This window comes from Saccopteryx bilineata, chromosome 5 (assembly GCF_036850765.1).
Source record: "Saccopteryx bilineata isolate mSacBil1 chromosome 5, mSacBil1_pri_phased_curated, whole genome shotgun sequence".
In the NCBI taxonomy this organism is placed as follows: domain Eukaryota; kingdom Metazoa; phylum Chordata; class Mammalia; order Chiroptera; family Emballonuridae; genus Saccopteryx; species Saccopteryx bilineata.
Window position 1 is genome coordinate 33470726 of NC_089494.1, and position 21680 is coordinate 33492405.

The following is a 21680-nucleotide window of genomic DNA, read 5'->3' on the forward strand; positions in this document are numbered from 1 at the left end:
GTTGGCTCAGCGGTAGAGCGTCGGCCTGGCGTGCAGAAGTCCCCGGATCGATTCCCGGCCAGGGCACACAGGAGAAGCGCCCATCTGCTTCTCCACCCCTCCCCCTCTCCTTCCTCTCTGTCTCTCTCTTCCCCTCCCGCAGCCAAGGCTCCATTGGAGCAAAGATGGCCCGGGCGATGGGGATGGCTCCTTGGCCTCTGCCCCAGGCGCTAGAGTGGCTCTGGTCTCAACAGAGCGACGCCCTGGAGGGGCAGAGCTTTGCCCCTGGTGGGCGTGGGCGTGCCGGGTGGATCCTGGTCGGGCGCATGCGGGAGTCTGTCTGACTGTCTCTCCCCGTTTCCAGCTTCAGAAAAATACAAAAAAAAAAAAAAAAAAAAAAAAGAGAGATCTAAGAGAGAGTAGCCTGGGGAACATGTCCCATATTTTTATTAATACTTGGCTTATGTGACTGTTCCTACTTCCACCTCCATGTTCTGCTGCTGAGATCACCTGCGGACACACATGTAAGCCTTTCAGAAGTGTTCTGCTTTGCCCGCTCCTGAGAGGAGCAGGTATTACAGGTGAACACATACTCCCTCTGACCACATTTCTCTTGAACATCCTGTACTAGACAGAAATATTCCAATTCTTGTGACCCCCGTTACTTTTCAGGACTTTCTCATTTCCTTGCCTGTAGACTTTCCCAACAGGGGCCCTGGTGTGCTCTCAGGACATCTAAACCAGAGAATCTGCTTAGCTTCTCTTCTCTTGGGAGTTTTTGATATAATAGTGGCAATACTCTTTCCTTACATGGCTCGATTTGTAGTTGTTACTCAAAATATAAATATATTAAAGGCAGAAACAACTCAAGTGTCCATCAACAAATGCCACATTTGGATAAACAAAATGTGTTATATATATATACAATGGAATATTATTCAACCATACAATGGAAAAAATTTTGGTATATCCAACAACATGATGAACCTTAAAAACATTATGCCTAGAGAAATAGGCCAAACAGAGTAGGACAAATATTATATATTTCACTTATACAACAGGCAAATTCATAGACAGGAAATAGAATATATGTTACCAGGGGCTGGGGGAGGGAGAAAAGGTAAGTAACCGTTTAAGGGTACAAAGTTTCTGTTGGAGATGATAAAAAAAAGTTTTGTTTATAGGTAATGGTAATGGTGATGGTTTACAAAACATGTGAATATATTTGATGCCACAGGAGTGTATACTTATGAATGGTTAAAATGATAATATGTTGTATATATTTTATAATAATGATTATTATAAACCCTATACGTATAATGATCAAACCACCAAACTATCTTGAGATTAGTAGCTAAGTGATAAAGCAGCTAAGTGATGGGAGCCAGAGCCTTATCATCTAAGATCCACAAATGCCACATGGGCTCACTAGCTTTCCTCTAGAAGTTCTCAAACTGTTCTCTTTTAAAATGAATATTTTAAGATGACTTTAAATATTGACTGTGTAAGTAGAAGTTGAAAAAAGACATTTTCACTGCCTTTAACTACGTAAAATCCTGCAGTTCATAAACTACTGCTTGGGAAATACTGCCTAAATCCAGGCTTATCTGCTGCCATAGCTCGGTGTCACCCAGTGTTCATTAAGTGCTTTCCATTCATCCAGGCTCTGGCAAGAGCCATTCATTCATGCCATATGATTTACCTCTCTCACAAGGAGTTGGGTACTCTTAAGTACTAGGAACTCAACTCTGAAATACTAAGGGAAGGTTAACAATAAAGTATAATAAGGCACCAGGGTCAGCAAATGCCATAGTCCTTTAAGAAGTCCAGAAGCCTCCCCATGTAAATCACCACAAGTATCCACCTATTTTTGCATTCTCCTGTAATTAAACCTGCTTTTCTTTAGGCATTACTATTTGTAAAGTAACTATCCAATTTCTTTCTGCTTCATTTAATTATTGCTTTGGCTGCAGTCAGTCATTTTCTCCTATTTTCTTCAAGATTCAGCATTCCACCTATACTTTTTTCTTTTAATTGAATTTATTGGGGTGACACCAGTTTACATAATTATGCAAGTTTCAGGTGCCCAATTCTGCAACACACCTCTGTACAGCACACTGTGTGTTCAACCCCACCTACATTTTTTTTTTTTTTTTTTAGGTTATATTTTTTTTATTTTTTTTTATTTTTTTATTTTATAATTTTATTTTTTTAATACACATTTTTAATTATTATAATATGCAGATAATTAAGAAAACACCAAAGTAGTAAAGTCCATTCACCTGCTGCTTACAAGAAATATACAAAAATATTATAATACAATGCAGAATCACAGAAAGTAAAAGAGTAGAAAATGATGTCATTATATTAATATTTAAAAAATAGCAAGATCAAGGATTTTAAAATTACAACATAAAGTTAAAATATAATACTCTTTAACCTGTCATTAAAACTATGAAGGCCAAACCCCTGTATTTTGGAAATGAATGACCACATGATATGAAACAAAGAAAAAACCATGATAGAAATTTAAAAAAAATTATAACTGAAATTTATAAAAAACAAAATGCATCAACTTTTAAGATAAAGCTAAAGTAATATTTAGACAAAAATTTATAACTTTATATATATAAACACATCAGAAATATTAAGATTAAAAAATGGCCAAACTTCTGTAGTGCTAAACTCATGAAGTTGGAAGGTGAGCACAAAGAAAGTAGAAGGGCCCGACAGCCTGGGGACACAGAGGACCCACGTATGGAACCCGAGGTTGCCAGCTTGAGTGCGAGCTCACCCGGCTTGTGCGCAGGGTCGCTGGCTTGAGAGTGGGGTCACAGACATGACCCCATGGTCACTGACTTGAGCCCAGGGTTGCTGGCTTGAGCAAGAGGTCACTGGCTTGGCTGGATGGAGGCCCCACACCCCCCGTCAAGGCACATATGAGAAAGCAATCAATGAACAGCTAAGGTACTGTACCCCTTCCTGCCTGTCTCTGCCTGTCTCTCTCTCTCGCTAAAAAAAAGGTAGAAATAAAAAGCAGAAATTAATGAAATAGAAAACAGAAAATACTAACTAAAGCATAATCTTTGAAAAGAATAATAAAAAGGGATAAACTGCTGATAAGACTAACCAAGATAAAAAGATAAAGGTTCAAATATTAAGATTAAAAATTAGGGCCTGACCTGTGGTGGTGCAGTGGATAAGGTGTTGACCTTGAACGCTGAGGTTGCCAGTTCAAAACCCCGGGCTTGCCTGGTCAAGGTACATATGGGAATTGATGGTCCCTATTCTCATTCCCCCACTTCTCCTCCCCCACCCCGCTAAAATAAATAAATAAATAAAATTAATAAAAAAATAGGGGCACAAGTACAGTTCTTATGGAGGTGAAAGCATCTTAAGATAGTGGTAGGAATAGCATGCCAATAAATTTGAAAACAAAGATGCATTGAACAATTCTCCAGAAAAATATAATTAAAGCCATGAGAAGAAATAAAATCCTGAAAACATCAACACATTAAAAAAACCCAAATCAGTAGTCTAAAAACTCCCTACAGGAAATGCCCCTATGAAGGCCATATATTTTTACAGATGAATTCTACCATTTTATACTTGCTAGTGTAATCCTTTCACCAAAACTGGGCAAGTCCAGAAAAGAAAGAACATCTCTTATTCACATAAGATGCAAAAATCTAAAATATAGGCAAATTAAATCCAGCAATGTATTAAAAACTAAGACACAGACACCACTGAATTTACTTTGAAACTCAAGAATATTTAATATTAAAAAAAATCCTCTTCAACTTTTAAGAATAGAAGGGAGCTTTTTAACCTGATTAAGGATATTTAACAAAATTTAAGAAATGATAAGGATATTATTACTCTTTCTGTTAGAAGATCAAAAGTAAATGTCCATTAAATCTAAGCCATGAGTAAATATTTGAAATGCTTTCTCTTAGCATATGACTGAATTTTTTAATCTTGCCTTTGTTGTAGGACAACACTTCTTGAGAAACTACATAATGCAGAATGACTGGCCTCATAAGGGGCTTTGATATTTATTACTTTTCCAGAAACTGAATGCAAAAACTTTTATATTTGTGTAACCCTTTGCACTTTTCTGTGTGGCATCATACACATTATTTGTTCCTCACAACATAGAAGAGAACATTCTCATTTTTCAGAGGAAAAAATTAAACTCAATTTAGTGAAGACAGTTGTCCAAAGTTTCAGAAATAATATGTGGTAGCAATAATGAAAGACTAAGATCTTGTGGCTTTTCAAAACCATACTACTTCCAATGATAATCAGAGGTTACCTGCTCTTTATAATAATAAATACCTACACTATGATTTACTTGGTAAAACAACCAGGTAAAAGCTTTGCATGGGCCTGACCTGTGGTGGCGCAGTGGATAAAGTGTCAACCTGGAAACACTGAGGTTGCCGGTTCAAAACCCTGGCTTGCCTGGTCAAGGCACATATGGGAGGTGATGCTTCCTGCTCCTCCCCCCTTCTCTCTCTCTTTCTCTCTCTCTCTCTCTCACCCCTCCCTCTCTAAAATGAATAAAAAAAAAAAATTAAAAAAAAAAAAAAAAAAAAGCTTTGCATGGGCACTCAAAAACACTAAACCTATTAAAACATGACCTTTGGTTGTTAGAATAATTGGAAGGTATTTGCTTACATGGCAGGCTTAGCAAGAAGCTGAAATCCTCCCATAACCAGGAAATTTGTAGTAGATGTACAATACCTTGAGCAAAAAAGAAAACACATGTACATTAGTGTTAAAATATATATTAGTTCTTCAGAGGTTTAGAATAAGCATCTGGAACAGATACTTCTTGGTATCCCAGCCATGAGTTTCAAAACATTTGTGATGTCAGAATTCATGAACTACAAACAACTGGGCAGGTTATGTGGTAATCATAGTAATCAGGGGAAGAAAACAGCCATTTCAGTAAAGATGTTGATATAACAGAAATTTCAAAAAACACCTAAAGGTATGTAGATGATGCTAGAATTTATCTGGTACAGTTTACTTTGTAACTTAACAAATTTGAGAAAATATGATTAGAACTGTTGGATTTTTAATGAAAAAGTTTCTCTAAACTTCGCTTTTAGCTTCCTAATGAAGTCTTTAGAAGTAAATAACAGAGATAAGACAGTAAGAAAATATGCTAAACAAGCTTGAGTGAAAGTTAAAAAATGTTAGTTAACTGCCTGACCAAGTGGTGGCGCAGTGGATAGAGCGTTGGACTGGGATGTGGAGGACCCAGGTTCGAGACCCCAGAAGTCACCAGCTTGAGCGAGGGCTCATCTGGTTTGAGCAAAGCCTGGACCCAGGGTCGCTGGCTTGAGCAAGGGGTTACTCAAGTTTGCTGAAGGGCCGTGGTCAAGGCACATATGAGAAAGCAATCAATGAACAACTAAGGTGTTGTGACGAAAAACTGATGATTGATGCTTCTCATCTTTCTCTGTCCCTCCCTGTCTATCCTTCTCTCTGACTCTCTATTTCTGTAAAAAAAAAAAATGTTAGTTAGCTATCGATCTACTGCTAACAATTAAGTCTTGATATACTGCTTTGAGTCACGTACATTTTTTCTATACTCCAGGGTTGGCAAATGGAATAAAATGACTTTGAAAGAGAAGGCAGCTTCAAAAACAGCCCAATATACGCTTAAAAATAATTACAATGGTAAATTTTGTTTTATGTATTTTACAATTTAAAAATTTTTTATATTTAAATAAATTATTTATAAAAGTTAAATAATTTGTTTTGTTTTTTTCTTCTTTTCATTTTTCTGAAGCTGGAAACAGGGAGAGACAGTCAGACAGACTCCCGCATGCGCCCGACCGGGATCCACCCGGCACGCCCACCAGGGGGTGACGCTCTGCCCACCAGGGGGCGATGCTCTGCCCATCCTGGGCGTCGCCATGTTGCGACCAGAGCCACTCTAGCGCCTGGGGCAGAGGCCACAGAGCCATCCCCAGCGCCCGGGCCATCCTTGCTCCAATGGAGCCTTGGCTGCGGGAGGGGAAGAGAGAGACAGAGAGGAAAGCACGGCGGAGGGGTGGAGAAGCAAATGGGCGCTTCTCCTGTGTGCCCTGGCCGGGAATCGAACCCGGGTCCTCCGCACGCTAGGCCGTATAAAAGTTAAATAATTAAAAATAAATTTTATTTATATTTTAAATAAATAAAAAATTTTACTTGCTCCATCTATGTAAGTTATGTTAAAAAATAGCCCAAGGTATAAATAAAAAGCATTTCAGGCATAAATTCTGATTAGAGACAAAAAAGAACTGAAATAGATTGCTACAAATACAAATAAAAAAAACTGAACCTTTCACACAAAGAAAATTTAGCTTAAAAAAGTAAACTAATAGGCCCTGGCCAGTTGGCTCAGTGGTAGAGCGTTGGCCTGGCGTGCGGACGTCCTGGGTTCAATTCCCGGCTAGGGCACACAGGAGAGGCGCCCATCTGCTTCTCCACCCCTCCCCCTATCCTTCATGTCTCTCTCTTCCCCTCCCGCAGTTGAGGCTCCGTTGGAGCAAAGGATGGCCCGGGCGCTGGGGATGGCTCCATGGCCTCTGCCCCAGGCGTTAGAGTGGCTCTGGTCGTGGCAGAGCGATGCCCCGAATGGGCAGAGCGTCGCTCCCTGGTGGGCGTGCCGGGTGGATCCCGGTCGGGCACATGCGGGAGTCTGTCTGACTGCCTCCCCGTTTCCAGCTTCAGAAAAATACAAAAAAAAAAAATACAAAAATAAAAATAAAAATAAAGTAAACTAATATCAAATGTTATTTTTTATGTCTGAAACATGATGAATTAAGATTCCAACCAGTGTCTTTCTTCTCAGACAACAGCTTCAAGTATATATTTATTAAACTTTGCTTAGAATTAAAAATCACATATATTTTGGCCCTGGCCAGTTGGCTCAGTGGTAGACCATCGGTCCAGCATGTGGATGTTCCAGGTTCATTTCTGGGTCTGGGAACACAGGAGAAGTGCCCATCTGCTTTACCATCCCTCCCCCTCTTGCTTCTCTCTCTCTCTTCCCCTCCTGCAGCCATGGCTTGATTAGAGCAAGTTGGCCCCAGTTGTTAAGGATGGCTCCATGGCCTCTGCCTCAGGTGCTAAAAAATGAGTCCCATTGCAATGTAGCAAGGGCCCCAGATGGGAAGAGTGGGTTTCCCTAGTGGGCTTGCCAGGTGGATCCCAGTCAGGGTGCATGTGGGAGTCTGTCTCTGCCTCCCCTCCTCTCACTAAATAAAATTTTTTAAAAAAATTTGCATACATCTATTTGCACAAATAAGCTAGGTCCAAAAGGAAATACACTGATTATTAACAATGGTTATTTCTGGTGGATGGATTATGGGTGACTTTAAATATCTTTCTGATTATCTTTATTTGTATAGTTTTCAATAATAAACGCACTTTATTTATATTATAAATAACCTAACAGAACACCAACAGAACATGAACTCCTTGAGGCTGGTGCTTTCCATGGGCACTACGCTGTGGCTGCTATGGTCTCAGAGCTTCCCCAGAGCCAGCACTTACTGCGTATTCAGTCAAAGAAGAAAACCTATCCTCAGTTCAACAGTAACATTTAATGTACATTAAAGTAACACAAATTATATCTCAAATCATAATGTCAAAAAACAAATTAAGAAAAAGTAAGAAATACTTAAATTTTCAAATACATTTGGGATAGTTTACTTGGAAAACATGAAAAGAGGATTAGATAACTATCCTCAGTTTTATTAAGAAAATACCTTTATTTTAAAGATACTTTGTTCTTTAAACTCTCCATTGACACAACAGTAAAAACCAGACATTGGAACAGTTCCATATTTACAATCAGCAATCTGTCTTAAAATAATTTGTTTATTTATTTCCTCAATTTACTTAAGTAAACAAATATGTTCTCTAAAGAGAATGTTTATATATTCATATTTATTATAGTACATTTTATATAAAGTATACTATCAATTATCCTGCTAAAATACAGAAGGAAATATGAGAATTATTTTTAAACCTTCCCTGTAGAAAAAACTAAAATATTAGCAATGCTGAACTATAACTGGCTTAAGATTAAAATACTGCTTTGCAATTTCTATTACCTTATATCACTCTCCCTAATCTAGTCTCTTCTGATTAAGGAGCTGTTCTCCTTGGCAGAAAAACCCTGCAGAGACTGAACATGACACAGGACTGGATACTTGCTCTGTGTAACTATCCAAGAAGAGACTTGCATGCTTCAGAATGGCCAAGCTCCTGGCTTCCTTTATCCCGTGAAGGAAGCTGCTCAGGGAGGCTCCATGCTGACCAATGAGGTAACACAGCTTGCTGAACCGGCTTGCCACCTCCTGCAGCAGCTGGACAGTACTTGTGGTGCCCAAATTATCTGTAATAAAATGGTGATGATGATGACAGCATAACCTAAAGATTCATTACCTGAATACTTCCTTATGATCAAGATTATGAATTTCCCCTTTCTAAAAATACTTAACATGTTGAGATGTATTCTCAACTGTGTAACTCAATGTGTTAAAAAAAAAAAAAAGCTTAAGCCCTGGCCAGTTGGCTCAGCAGTAGAGCGTTGGCCTGGCATGCGGGGGACTCGGGTTCGATTCCCAGCCAGGGCACATAGGAGAAGCGCCCATTTGCTTCTCCACCCCCTCCTTCCTCTCTGTCTCTCTCTTCCCCTCCCGCAGCCAAGGCTGCATTGGAGCAAGGATGGCCCAGGCACTGGGAATGGCTCCTTGGCCTCTGCCCCAGGCGCTAGAGTGGCTCTGGTCGCGGCAGAGCGACGCCCCGGAGGGGCAGAGCATCGCCCCCTGGTGGGCAGAGCTTCGCCCCGGGTGGATCCCAGTCGGGTACATGAGGGAGTCTGTCTGACTGTCCTCTCCCCGTTTCCAGCTTCAGAAAAATACAAAAAAAAAAAAAAAAAAAAAAGCTTAAGAGATCAGAGAATCCAGTCATTTGAGGAACTTGTTAAAAGCACCTTCACAGAGACCTGTTCAAATTGTGACTAGTAGGCCAGGCTTAAGATCCCAGGAATAATATGTTAAGAAGAAAATTTTTCCATGTAATCTGAAAACCAGCCAAATTTGAGAACCACCGAGCTAATTTAACTCTCCTCTCATTTTGAAGATAAGTAATCTCAAGACAGGAGAAAGGAATTATCTAATTTCACACAACTGGTTAGTGACAGGAATGAAACTCACTTCTATAACTTCTACGGTTATATCTTGGTTACATTTTCAACTTTTTGTACTGACTTCTCAACTTGTCCTTTGGACAAGCCCAACACTTCAGTACAGAGAGGGTAATCCAAAAACCAGACTGCCTAGGTTACTCTAAATTTTTATAAAGGGCATCAGATTATTTGCTTTGTCCCAATCCCAAATTCCTAATTTCTAGGCCTTCTCACCAAGCCATGAGGATGAGAAGACCAGTTAAGACCAACGAAGAAGTAAAAACTCAGGCAGAGAAAAGGCAGCTTTCACTTCCTCTGAGAGCAATCCAGGAAGCCTCCAGCTGGGACTGCTTCCTTTCTCCTGCCTGTCTTGGGGTAATGGGTCCACCCACTGGCAGGGAATTCTTAGAACAGGGGATGCGACCACATTTAAAACAGCAAAATATAGTTTTTAAAAATGCAGATAGTGTCCAACTTACAAAGGAAACACTAAGTTAGTTGTTTGAAAAAATGTTTCCTCACTGAATATGTGGAAAAGCTGATGTACTAGCAAGGTAGAAGTGAAGTACTGGAGTGGGGCCTGAACTGAGTCCGCAGAGGATGCCCAGGGGTACAAAGGAGAGAAAGAGAAAGAAAACGTCCTCTCCCGGCTTTCCCCAAGGTGTTTCTGCCTCTCTACCATGAACATTCTGAAAGCTTCATTTTCTACTTCCACAAGTAAGAGGAGCTATGGGAGTGGAAGCCTAGGGCAGGGGCAGCTGGACTACTGAAGAGTGGAAACGGCTTGCCAGGCATTGACAGCCTGTGTACAAATAGAAGAGAATGGAAGGAAAGGAGAAAACCAAACTCAAAGGTTTCTTGTATATAGGAAGAGCAGATAAAACAAGAGTGTTCTACTTACCTAAACTGAGAAGAGGCCTGAGGATCTGAGACTTGATATCACTTAGTTTTGAATAAAACCGTCTTTCTGTAGTAGCCAATTCATGGAGACTGGCAATGTATCCCATAATGTTCTTGTCCACCAAAGCTAGATAGCTATCTTTTCCTGCTGTCACTCTGCTTATATATCCAAGCTAAAACACAGGACAAGAAAAGATTAAAGATGAAATATAATTTACTAATAGCAACTTGGGTAGTAGAGCTGGCTTGTATCAGCCAGCAAGAGCCAACTGGTAAATATTCAGGAATTTTGCAAGCTGATAATGAAACCATTGATAGCTTGAAATTGGCAATAAAAAAATTACCTCTCCACCTTCCCCTTCAAAATGTCAAACACTACAGATGAAAGCTTTCTGGTTTTGTTTTGATTTGAATTTTAGAGATGGCTTACCACTAGACCATTGCTATATATATATATCTGGATACATATACATATATGTACTATGTACACTATACTTTTACTATATACACTATATTTTTATTTGTTGCCAAAATGCATTTTATTTCATATTACGTTTTAGAATGACACACACACACTGAATATACAAAGATACAAATGATAAAGACACATGTCTCCAGGCTCCTTTTTGTATAAAATAGGACAAATGAGAGCAGAGAGGACTCTGGGCTACAGAACAAAATATCGAAGGTCTGGGAGTTACCTTGTCTCTTAGAAGTACTTTACAACATACAGGGATTTTCTTTAAAAGATACCTTTTTTTTTTGCTTACCATGACACCACTGAATAAAAACATTCAATGTCTTTATTTTATATCCCTATTAAAGTAGGCAACCAAACTGCAGACCCAATAGAGACTGTTAAAATCCCATTGTAACTAAAGACACATATTAGAGCCTCATCCCTTTCATCAGAGTATTCCATCTTTTATCTGGACTGTGGCATTTTGGATAGGATGTGGAGCCATGGCCAATAAATACAAAGAGTCAACTGGCATGTCTGGAATAACAGGCTATATGTACGGTAAGAGCCAAATCTTGGCCAGTGTTGCTTTAGCAAGAAAGATCTTGCTTCTGTTCATTCATAGCTTACATATTTAGCCAGAAAAACAAACACTAAGGATAAAAAACAAAACAAAAAACAGTCCATAGGACATATTACTCAATAAGAATAAGAAATCCAGAATGTACCAGCTTTGATGGTTAATTTCCTTGAGGCATATGACTTTGGGAATGTACGTAGCCTTAGTGGGGAGGGACGCACGACTTAAGTTTATAAAAAACAGAAAGTAGGAAAGCAAAGAAATTCAGATCAACAAATGAAAAAGATAAACAGTAGTAAATAAAATGAAAAGCTAAGAGAAACAGGGCAGTGATGGGAAACAGAGTGCTGCTGGTGGCCTTTCAAGCCCCTAAAAATTTTAGTTCCCACTTACAGTAAAAAATTCATCTATTCTGTTTCTATCCTAATTCACCTCTGAGAGATGCACAAATGCAGTCAGGAAACTTCATTGTAAAATGTACTTTTTAATATTCCTACATGAGGGTGTTAATGCAACAAACATTTATAAAATATTTACTACAAGGATACAGCAGTAAACAAGAAATCCTAAAATCCTTACTCTTACAAATCTTACAGTTAAGGAGGACAGACAATAGACAAAATAAATTACATAGTGTATTAGTGGTGATGTGCATTGTGGAGAGAAGGAAGTTAGGAAAAGGAGATAAGGAATGAAAGAGGGTGGGAAGGGGCTTGCAATGTTAAACTCAGTAGTCAGAGGTACCTAATAACAGGCACACGTAACAAATAACAAACACAAATTCTTTCATGTGCTACAGAATGTGGGCCTTAGGATCCAATTCCTGTTCACCTTACTACAGGAGAGAAGTACTGGAGTCTTAGGACCACTGTGATTCTCTGGAAGGCTGTCGCCTTCCATAGGGTCCTGTCGGCCACTGTAGTATAATCCAGGTTGGAAATCTTCTGTATCCACTAAAAACAAGGAGTAATCCTGGCCTGCAGCTATACTCCAAACTCCACTGTTCACCTGTAATGACAGTAAGATAATGTTAGTCCCTGATGAAGGAATCAGTACTTCAGAACCACAGGAACTGAACAGATACAGAGGTAAGAAGAAATTATTTGATCCATTTTAAATGTAGAATTGGACTATTTTAGTAAAAATCTAAAATATTGGAATTAAAAAAAGAAACACCACATCTGATTTTTTTTTTTTAAATTTTATTCAGTGAGAGGAGGGGAGAAAGAGACAGACTCTCGCATGCACCCTGACCAGGATCCACCCAACAAGCCCACCAGGGGGCAATGCTCTGCCCACTTGGGGCACTGCTCTGTTGCTCTTTCTAGTGCCTGAGGCAGAGGCCATGAAGCCATCCGCAGTACCCAGGGCCAACTCACTCCAATCAAGCCATGGCTGCAGGAGGAGAAGAGAGAGAAGTGAGAGAAGGAGAGGTGGAGAAGCAGATGGGTGCTTCTCCTATGTGCCCTGACTGGGAATTGAACCCAAGACATCCACATGCCAGGCCAATGCTCTACCACTGAGCCAACTGGCCAGGGCCTAGATCTGATTTTTTTAATTATTACTTTTGTAAGTCCCCACAGGGCTTACCCCATCCTACAAACAAGGGGCCCAGAAACTTCCTGAGCCCTATTCTGATAGCTAGCACACACCTCTTTCCTTCATTTTGGCTGTATACACATAATTAAGGATAAAAAAAAAAAAATCTAACAAAGCTAAGTTCTATTCTGGCCAACTAAACCTTTGGATACTAAAATTCGGTTCTCCCACTTGAAACTCGCTACCTCTCTGATGTGACTACACTGTGCCAACTCCAGGGTGTAGAAAGAGGCAGGACCCCTTAGAATCGACCTACGTGGATCCCCTAGACCAGCAGTTCTCGGCGAGCAGCCTTTGCAGCAGCAACCAAGGAACATGTTAGAAATGCAGACTCTCAGGCCACAGGGTTTCTGGGGGCAAGGGTGGGACCTGACAATTTGTTTTAACGAGCTCTCCAAGTGATTCTGATGTATGCAAAAGTACGCCTTAAACCAATGGTTTTCAAACCTATTAGGATTCCAGAATGATTTGGGAGCTACCATGGAAAGGCAGGCACCAGGGCTCTGTCCCCACCCCTCTCCATTCTTCAACTAAAGTAGTTTCATGTTTATCTGTTTTATGTATGGAATTTCACATAAGATTTCATTTTAAGAAAGTGTTCTGCTATGAAAACTAGTAACCCTAACATCCAGACCCAACTTCAGCATGGCTCCTAGACGGATAAGCAAAAATAACTTCTATGAGATTTATTTTTCTTCTTTTCCAAGTGAGAGGAAGGGAGATACAGAGACAGACTCCCACCCAGACCAAGATCCACCCAGCAACCTCCATTTGGGGCCATGCTTGCAACAGAGCTATTTTTAGTGCCTGAGGCAAAGGCTCCATTGAGCCATCCTCAGTGCCCTGGGCCAATGTGTTTGAAGCAGATGGTTGCTTCTCCTATGTGTCCTGACCAGGAATTGAACCTGGGACATTCACACACCAGGCCAACACTCTACCACTGAGCTAACTGGCCAGGGCCTATTAGATTCTTTGTGTCTAGATAGGCTCCGAATCCTAGATGTTAGGTGACCGTGTGAGTGAGTGTGTGAATATGTGTGCATGTGCGCACGTGCCCGCATATCTCAACTACTTTATAGCTATCCTCTTCCAGCATGACACTGTCTTCTCAAATTCGGGCTACCCAGATAACTGACTTCCTTCATTTTTGCAAAGAATGAATTAAATTTTCTTGCAGGACAAGAGAGTCTTCTTCTTAGTCCCTAAACAAAATTAACTCAGATCTCACTCTACCTTGCTTTTATTTCGTAGATTTGAGTTCAAAATGTTTTTCTCACCCTTCCCTTCCCCTCAAAATATAAAATTCCTAATGTTATTTTTATAGGTACAGCTAAATAGTAATGAAATTAAAAACTTGTAACAAACTCTATTTTCTCTTATCTGACTCTTAAATGTGAAATAAAAAGTTTATTTTCAGGGTCTCTACGCTATACCATAAAACTTTTCCTTAGTATGAATAAATGCATGTTGTATTTTATGAAAATAAAAAAATAAGTAACAATGATTTACCATATCTTTGTGACAAAATAACAGAAATAAATAGCTTACCATCAAAACGTATTATACTGAAAATATTTTTTTAAGACTTTATTCATTTTAGAGAGAAGAGAGAGAGAGAGAGAAGGGGGAAGGAGCAGGAAGCATCAACCCCCATATGTGCCTTGACCAGGCAAGCCTAGGGTTTTGAACCGGCGACCTCAGCATTTCAGGTTGACGCTTTATACATTGTGCCACTATAGGTCAGGTTATATTGAAAATATTTAAGATGGGAACTAGAAAAAATAACTGTTCCTGATATTTTATTTCAGTCTTTCCTTCTCAGGAAAACTAAGTTCACTGGAAGAAAAAGCAGATGTAAAAGTCTTTATATAGTGTTGTACGCAATGCACACTGAATACACGAATCGTTGGACTATGTATTAACATGAATCACTGGATTGAGAGGTTAACGATCCTTTTTTAGTCTTTGTTACTTTCAGTGGAAGGAGCATGTCTTGGGGTGGGGAAGATATCAGAATCAAACTACAAATACAGGAGCTCCATATTCCATTCTGTTAGGCTATCACCATATGTACTCCCCCACTCATTACCCCCCTAGTAAAAACAAATCTTATACAAGGAGACAATACTATTGATGAGGATTTAGTAGTTCTTCAGGGTGTTGGGCCAGAAAAAACATTGAGAAACATTCCTCTAGAATTGCATCAGAGATAAGAATTACCAATCTCTGAATAGCATTACAAAAACTAAAATCAATTCATGCAACAGTGAAGAAATCATCTATATTTTTACTTTCACTATAGAAAATGAAAAGGTTTACAAAAGGTTTTACTACTATGACTGTATGTAAAAGAAACCAAAACAAGAAGACATAACACCACCAAATAAGTTATGTAAAAGTCCAAATTAAGTGAGGAACCAATGAGTAGGCATTGGTAGTATAAAGTCCTAGAAGCACTTGTTTTTAAAAGAAAGAATTTTTTCATTTTTACTTTTAAAAAAAGACAAAAGAACTATGAATGTTCAATGAACAGTGGAAGCTAAGAGAAAAAAATATAACACATTAGTAAATATAAATATAACATCAAAAAAAGAACATTTGGATTATAAACAAGTGGTTTCATATTTTTCTTAAGTATAGCAAAGCAAATTTAGGTTATAAATATACAGTTCTAGTTTTTTAAAACATGAAATGGAGAAATAAAATGTATTACCACTTAGAATTCTGGAATAAGTTGCTATAGAAGTTATCAAGTTTGCAAAAGTACCTTTGCAAGACGAGGAACTGTGGTTGGAAAATCGCAGTGCCCAAGCTGACCAAAGGTATTGCTACCCCATGAATAAACCTATGAGAAAACCACAGGAAAGTAGGTAATATTTGTGAATCTGACTCTGCATGTCAATTCTGAACCTTTATAATAACATATATTTATGTTTAATTTATCCAGAACATGTAAAGTATATATATACTGCTCACAAAAATTAGGGGATATTTCAAAATAAGTATGAAGCCATAAAATATTCCCTAAGCTTTGTGAGCAGTGTATATGTACTATATAGTATATAAAGCAACAATTATACATAAATTACTCATACTAGTCTTTCCATAAATCACTTACAGTAGCCTTCCTACACTTTAAAATAACAGATATTAAGGAAATTCATTTAAATAAGACCAGAGATAATGGGCAGAGTACATGGAAAGACAGAATCCAAGGGTTACCAACACCACAAACACTTTTCAGGTGTTTAACTGCCAGGCATTGTTCTTAACAATTTCTGTATATTAATTAACTAATGTTTCATTCTCATAACTCTTTTTTTCCTCTTCTTTTTCAAGTGAAAGGAGGGAAGAGAGACAGACACCCGCATGTACACAGAACAAGATCAACCAGGCAACCCCACCCCCACCCCCCCAATGCTCTGCTCATCTGGGACCACACTTGCAATTGAGTTATTTTTAGCACCTGAGGTGAGGCTCCACAGAGCCATCCTCATTGCCTGGGGCTGATTCTCTCGAACAAATTGAGCTATGGCTCCGGGAGAAAGAGAGAGAGAATGGGGGGGGGGTGTGTGGAGAAGCAGATGGTCTCTTCTCCTATGTGCACTGACTGGGGATCGAAAGGGGACATCCACACACCAGGCTGACGCTCTACCACTGACCCAAGCAGCCAGGGCCAGTATTCTTTTTTTTTTACAGATAAGGAAACTGGCCGAGAGGACACAAATTTGTAAGTAGCACAGTCAGGATTTAGTCCCAGGAATGATCCTATACTGTCACTTACAAAGGAAATGATAAAAAATAAAGCTAAGTATCATGATTCTTTGCTCTGTACATAGGAGTACCATGGAAGACTAGAAAGCCTTTTCATATATGAAGGAGGAACTCTAGTACCTATATTCTACTAAAGACAAAAGAAAACTAGATTACAGGGACTATGTAAAATAAGTTTTGATTATTCTGATTATAAAAGTAATTCATGGTCACTGTACAAAAGTACGACAGTATAAAGAAATTTTTAAAAAGTGAAAACCACTGATGAATCAAACACTTATAAACAACTACTATTTTGTTTTGGGAACACACACATATATGCTTCCAGAAATTTTAATGTCTACTAGATATAATGTATATATCAAATGAAAAGTGCAAAATGGGACTATACTATCAAAACTGGTTTTGTCATGATGTTTTTTATTTAATGCTATACAGTGACATTTTTCTATGTCAATAAGTATAGAGCTACAACATCATTTATAATAACTATATAAAACCCCATCGTGGGCACAGCTTATTCAGTTACCCAATGAAATAAGTATATTTATTAAAAACTTCTTTAAAAATTATATTAAAAAATCTTTGAATAGACATATTTGTGTATATTTCCTGAGGATAAATTCCTAGACAAAGACGTGTGGGTCACTAAATAGGCACACCCTGATTTCTGATATATACTGACGAACTCTCTTCCAGCCGAGTCCATGCACTCTCACCAGCACTGCATGGACCTCTTCCCTACATCTTCTCCAACACTTGGCATTAAATACAATTGTTAGTAATCTGATAGCTGGGAAAATATATATTTTACCATTATTTCTATTTAAATTTATTAAGTGGTTGACCATCTTTCATTCATTGCTGGCCATTTCTATTTCTTCTTTTTTAAATGGAACATTAATGTATAAGATGCTCCCCATGTATAAGATGCACCTTATTTTGGGGACCCGAAATTTGAAAAAAAATGTATTACATAAAGTTATTGAACTCAAATTTTATTCATCATAAAATTCATACAACTCCTCAAGTGGTAAATGCAAGGAAAAAAAAATCTATAAACACTGTATAAGATGCACACACTTCTTAGACCCCAAATTTTTTGGGAAAGGGTGAGTCTTATACATGGGGAAATATGGTAAATATGCTATGATAATATTTATGTTTCAGGTGATAACACTTTGTCATATATGTTATAAATGTTTTCCCCAGTATGTATCTTAATTTTGTTTGTGGTGTTTTGCTGTTGAGGATTGTTTATTATGTAAACAAACATCATTTTTACTCATTAATTTCTGGTTTTGATGTCATGTCTTTTTCTACTCCTTGGTTATTTTTTAAAAATCATTTAAATTTGTCCTTTTACATATGAGGTTTTATTTTTTTAAATCTACATTTTTAATTTATCCAAAAGTAGAATATGTAAAATTATCTTAATTTTCTTCTGGAAATAAGTCATTGGTTCCAACAGTATACTGAACACTTTAGTTTTGTTTCTCTGACTAATCTGAAATGCCCACTTTTATCATACATTATTCTCCTATACTCTTGGGTGTATTATACTCTTGGGTCTACAGGTATATTTCTGTTCCACTGATCTTTTTTGTAGTTTTACAATATATTTTATATGGCTAATTCTCATCCTTCCTTTCTGTTCATTTTTAGAATATATGGGCTCACTGCCTATATTTACTCTCCTAGAATAATTTTGGGATAATTTTAACAAGTTATAAATATTATATTGGAGTATTTGGAAGACTGTATTAAATTTGCACTGTATTGATTTAGTAATCTGGGGAGAAATGGCATTTTTGCAACACTGACTCTTCTTATCTAAAAATAAAACCTCTCTCCCTTTACTCCTATTTTCTTTTACGATTATAAGAATTCTTGAGTTTGTATCATATGGGCTCTACACATTTCCTATTAAAACTATTCCTATTCCCTTAACACTTCGGTAGTAATTGTGAACAGCTCTTTTTTCCTCTTGGTATATTTTCTGCTTTACTTTATATAAGAAGGCTGGCAATTATAATAAATTTATTTTGTAACTGACCTAATCTTTTATTTTTAAGCCTTTTAGATGATTCAACATGTTAATAATAGCAAGCTTCTTTCCTAATATTTATAGTTATTTACATGGGCTATGTTATGTTAGTTTTTTTGTAGACTGCTATGTGAAATCCTTCAATGACTTTTTCTAAAAGATAAAAGGGATTGATGAAGAATCATTGTATGTATATATTTAAGAATAACTTAAAAACTACTTCTATTAAGAGGGTTTATGTATATTGTCCTGCCTTTAAATGGTTCTGGAGATCACTTTCAGGTCCCATAATTTTAACAGACAAAAATGCCTTTGTTTTCTTTCCTTAGTGTCTTATTTATGGAAGTTCACCAATACCCTGGCAAATTTTGAGTTCTGTTTTCAGATGAGAACACATTACAGAAAGATTCTTTGACAGGTAGACTAGTGTTTAATCTAAACTCAACTATCACATATGTGTCTTTAGAAGAGTTACTTAATTTCTCTAAATCTTCCTTTCCCCATCTGTAAAATGGAAATAATGCTATGCAATGTAAAAATCTGGAAAGATCAAGTGGGAAATGGGATTGTTGCCTGACACACAGCAGATACTCAAATAATGGTCCAATCTTGTCATGTTGGCTTTCCATGAAATCACAACCAGCTCTACTAGTTTGCCTCCTACCTGGGATTTCGCAGTAAGCGCAAGAGAATGGCAACCACCTGCCTCCAGATGGATCACTTCTTTACCATCCAGACATTTTACACACAATGGTTGAAGCCTTAAAGAAAAACATACACAAGGTAAGAAGTATTCTCAGCAAGAACCATGAATTTATCATATTATACAGTGCTTTCAAATAATAATAAACATTTCTAAAGAAAACACTGAAATAAAAATGATGAATACATTTTCAATCTACTCCTAAAGATAAGTAATTTTGGATGGTTTTAATTTATCTTTGTCTATCAATCACTAATTAGCCACCATAATTCAGAACCTGTTAAAATCATCAAACTACTGAATGAGTCATATAGTAGAATATTTGGGATAATGAAATAGAACCATACAGGAGAATTGTCTTTTTTTTTTAATGCCACAGTTGCTTATATTCTGCTAAGAATAGATATTATTATTAACCGCTGTTTTAAATAATTATTATATTTACACACCTTCAATAATGTCTAACTTGTTAGTATCTTTAAGAGTTCCTCTTAAACAAAACAAGGTTTTCCTTAAGGTAGGTGGATAGACACAGTTTAAAAATTAGGTATAGTTATTCTGGTTGCAGCTGTGAAACATCTTTCAGGTTAAAAAAAAAAAAATGTTGGGCCTGACCAGGCGGTGGCGCAGTGGATAGGGTGTTGGACTGGGATGTGAAGGACCCAGGTTCAAGACACTGAGGTCGCCAGCTTGAGCGTGGGCTCATCTGATTTGGGCAAAACTTACCAGCTTTGACCCAAGGTTTGAGCAAGGGGTTACTCAGTCTGCTGAAGGCCCACGGTCAAGGCACATATGAGAAAGCAATCAATGAACAACAACTAAGGTGTCGCAACAAAAAACTGATTGATGCTTCTCATCTCTCTCCGTTCCTGTCTGTCCCTATCTATCCCTCTCTCTGACTCTCTGTCTCTGTAAAAAATGAAAAAAGATGTTGGTTCTATTTTATAAGTTAAAAATTTGAACCATTCAAGAGTTCCAATGAAATACAATCTTATCCCAAATACGCCTTTCTGTGTCCCAACATGAGTATAATAGTCATCAAAGATGAGATGGAAAGGTACACCATGGATACTCATTTGTTAGGAACAAATTCAAGACTAAGATGAGAGTTGTTTTTTAAATCAGAGTTGGTGGTATATAACAATTTTGAATTAGAAGAGGCCAGATTTCCTCTTGAGGAAACAAAGATTTAGAAACCTTCACGGGAAAGGTTACCGCAAGTCATTTCCCAACAGTAAACCCTGGCAGCACTCACCTGGGCAGAACGTCACCATGGCCCAGCTGTCCTTCCTTCCCTTTGCCCCAGGTCCACACCTCTGTTCTCAGAGAAGGCAGGAGTGCATCTGCTTCTCCACTGTACGTAGGGGTCAGAACCACTGTACGCGTTTTCACCCGCGCAGCTTTTCTTAACAACCTGGGGGAAACTGAATACAAATCAGACATGGGTGAGGGAGTGGACGGGGGTGGGTGGGGGGATCGTTTTTGATAAACTGTTCATTTTCAAAGACATTTACTAACATGGTTTTCTGAAGCATATTCCATAGGCTCTCTGCAAAAATGGAGATTTAGTAGTCAAATGAGTTTGGCAAATGCTGCCTACTACATTCTATCCTCCCACTACCTGCCCTGAAGAGAAACACACATACATCAGTATGCTACAGCGGCTGACAAGTCCTGCACTTAAAAACTCTATTTAAATGTGTCTAACCCCACAACTTCTCCCAAACACTTGGCCATAGAACCCTTTTCTGTATAACATTTCTGTATAACAAAAATCAGTATTCCATACTTGTGGTTCAAAGAGATCTCAAATATAAAATGTTAGAGGATATTTAGGAATAAGAAAATTTTGTCCTGTCCAGGTGATAGAGCAGTGGAGAGAGAGTTGGCCTGGAACTCTACGGACCCAGGTTTGAAACCCCAAGGTCACTACCAGCTTAAGCATGGACTCACCTCCTTGAGCGTGGGGTTGCCAGCCTGAGCATAGGATCATAGACATGACCCCATGGTCACTGGCTTGAGCCCAAAGGTCACTGGCATGAGGCCTAAGGTCGCTGGCTTGAGCAAGGGGTCAGTGGCTCAGCTGGAGCCCCCCAGTCAAGGCACATATGAGAAGTAATCAATGAACAACTAAAGTGCCGCAATTATGAGTTGATGCTTCTCATCTCTCTCCCTTACTGTCTGTCCCTCCTTCTCCCTCTCTCTTGCTAAAAAAAAAGTAAATTTTGACAGAGAATTCTCCTTCAGGCTTAAGAAAATTCTGGGCTTTCTTTATACACACACACTCAAATTAATCAAGACTAAGGGTTTTACTTGCATAGATGAAAATCTAGTGGCAACAAGGATTGCTCAGTCGCACAAGAAAGTGTAATGAGTAAGTAGAACAAGTGTAGGGAACAGGGTCAGAGTAGAAAAGGTACATTTTATTACAGTCTAGGATTC

General features: G+C 38.3%; 1 protein-coding gene across 5 annotated transcripts in view; it reads right to left on the minus strand.

Annotated features, from left to right (window-relative positions):
* ALS2 (alsin Rho guanine nucleotide exchange factor ALS2) overlaps positions 1 to 21680 on the minus strand; it is an 84585-nt gene that overhangs the window by 38253 nt on the left and 24652 nt on the right. For all 5 annotated transcript variants that reach the window (XM_066278922.1, XM_066278919.1, XM_066278921.1 and 2 more), the window contains 7 exons: positions 20494 to 20662; positions 19200 to 19296; positions 15482 to 15559; positions 11947 to 12123; positions 10077 to 10248; positions 8200 to 8380; positions 4660 to 4725 (listed from right to left, as the gene is read on the minus strand). In XM_066278922.1, the coding sequence (XP_066135019.1) occupies positions 4660 to 4725; positions 8200 to 8380; positions 10077 to 10248; positions 11947 to 12123; positions 15482 to 15559; positions 19200 to 19296; positions 20494 to 20662 (940 nt within the window). The remainder of the gene's footprint in view (positions 1 to 4659; positions 4726 to 8199; positions 8381 to 10076; positions 10249 to 11946; positions 12124 to 15481; positions 15560 to 19199; positions 19297 to 20493; positions 20663 to 21680) is intronic.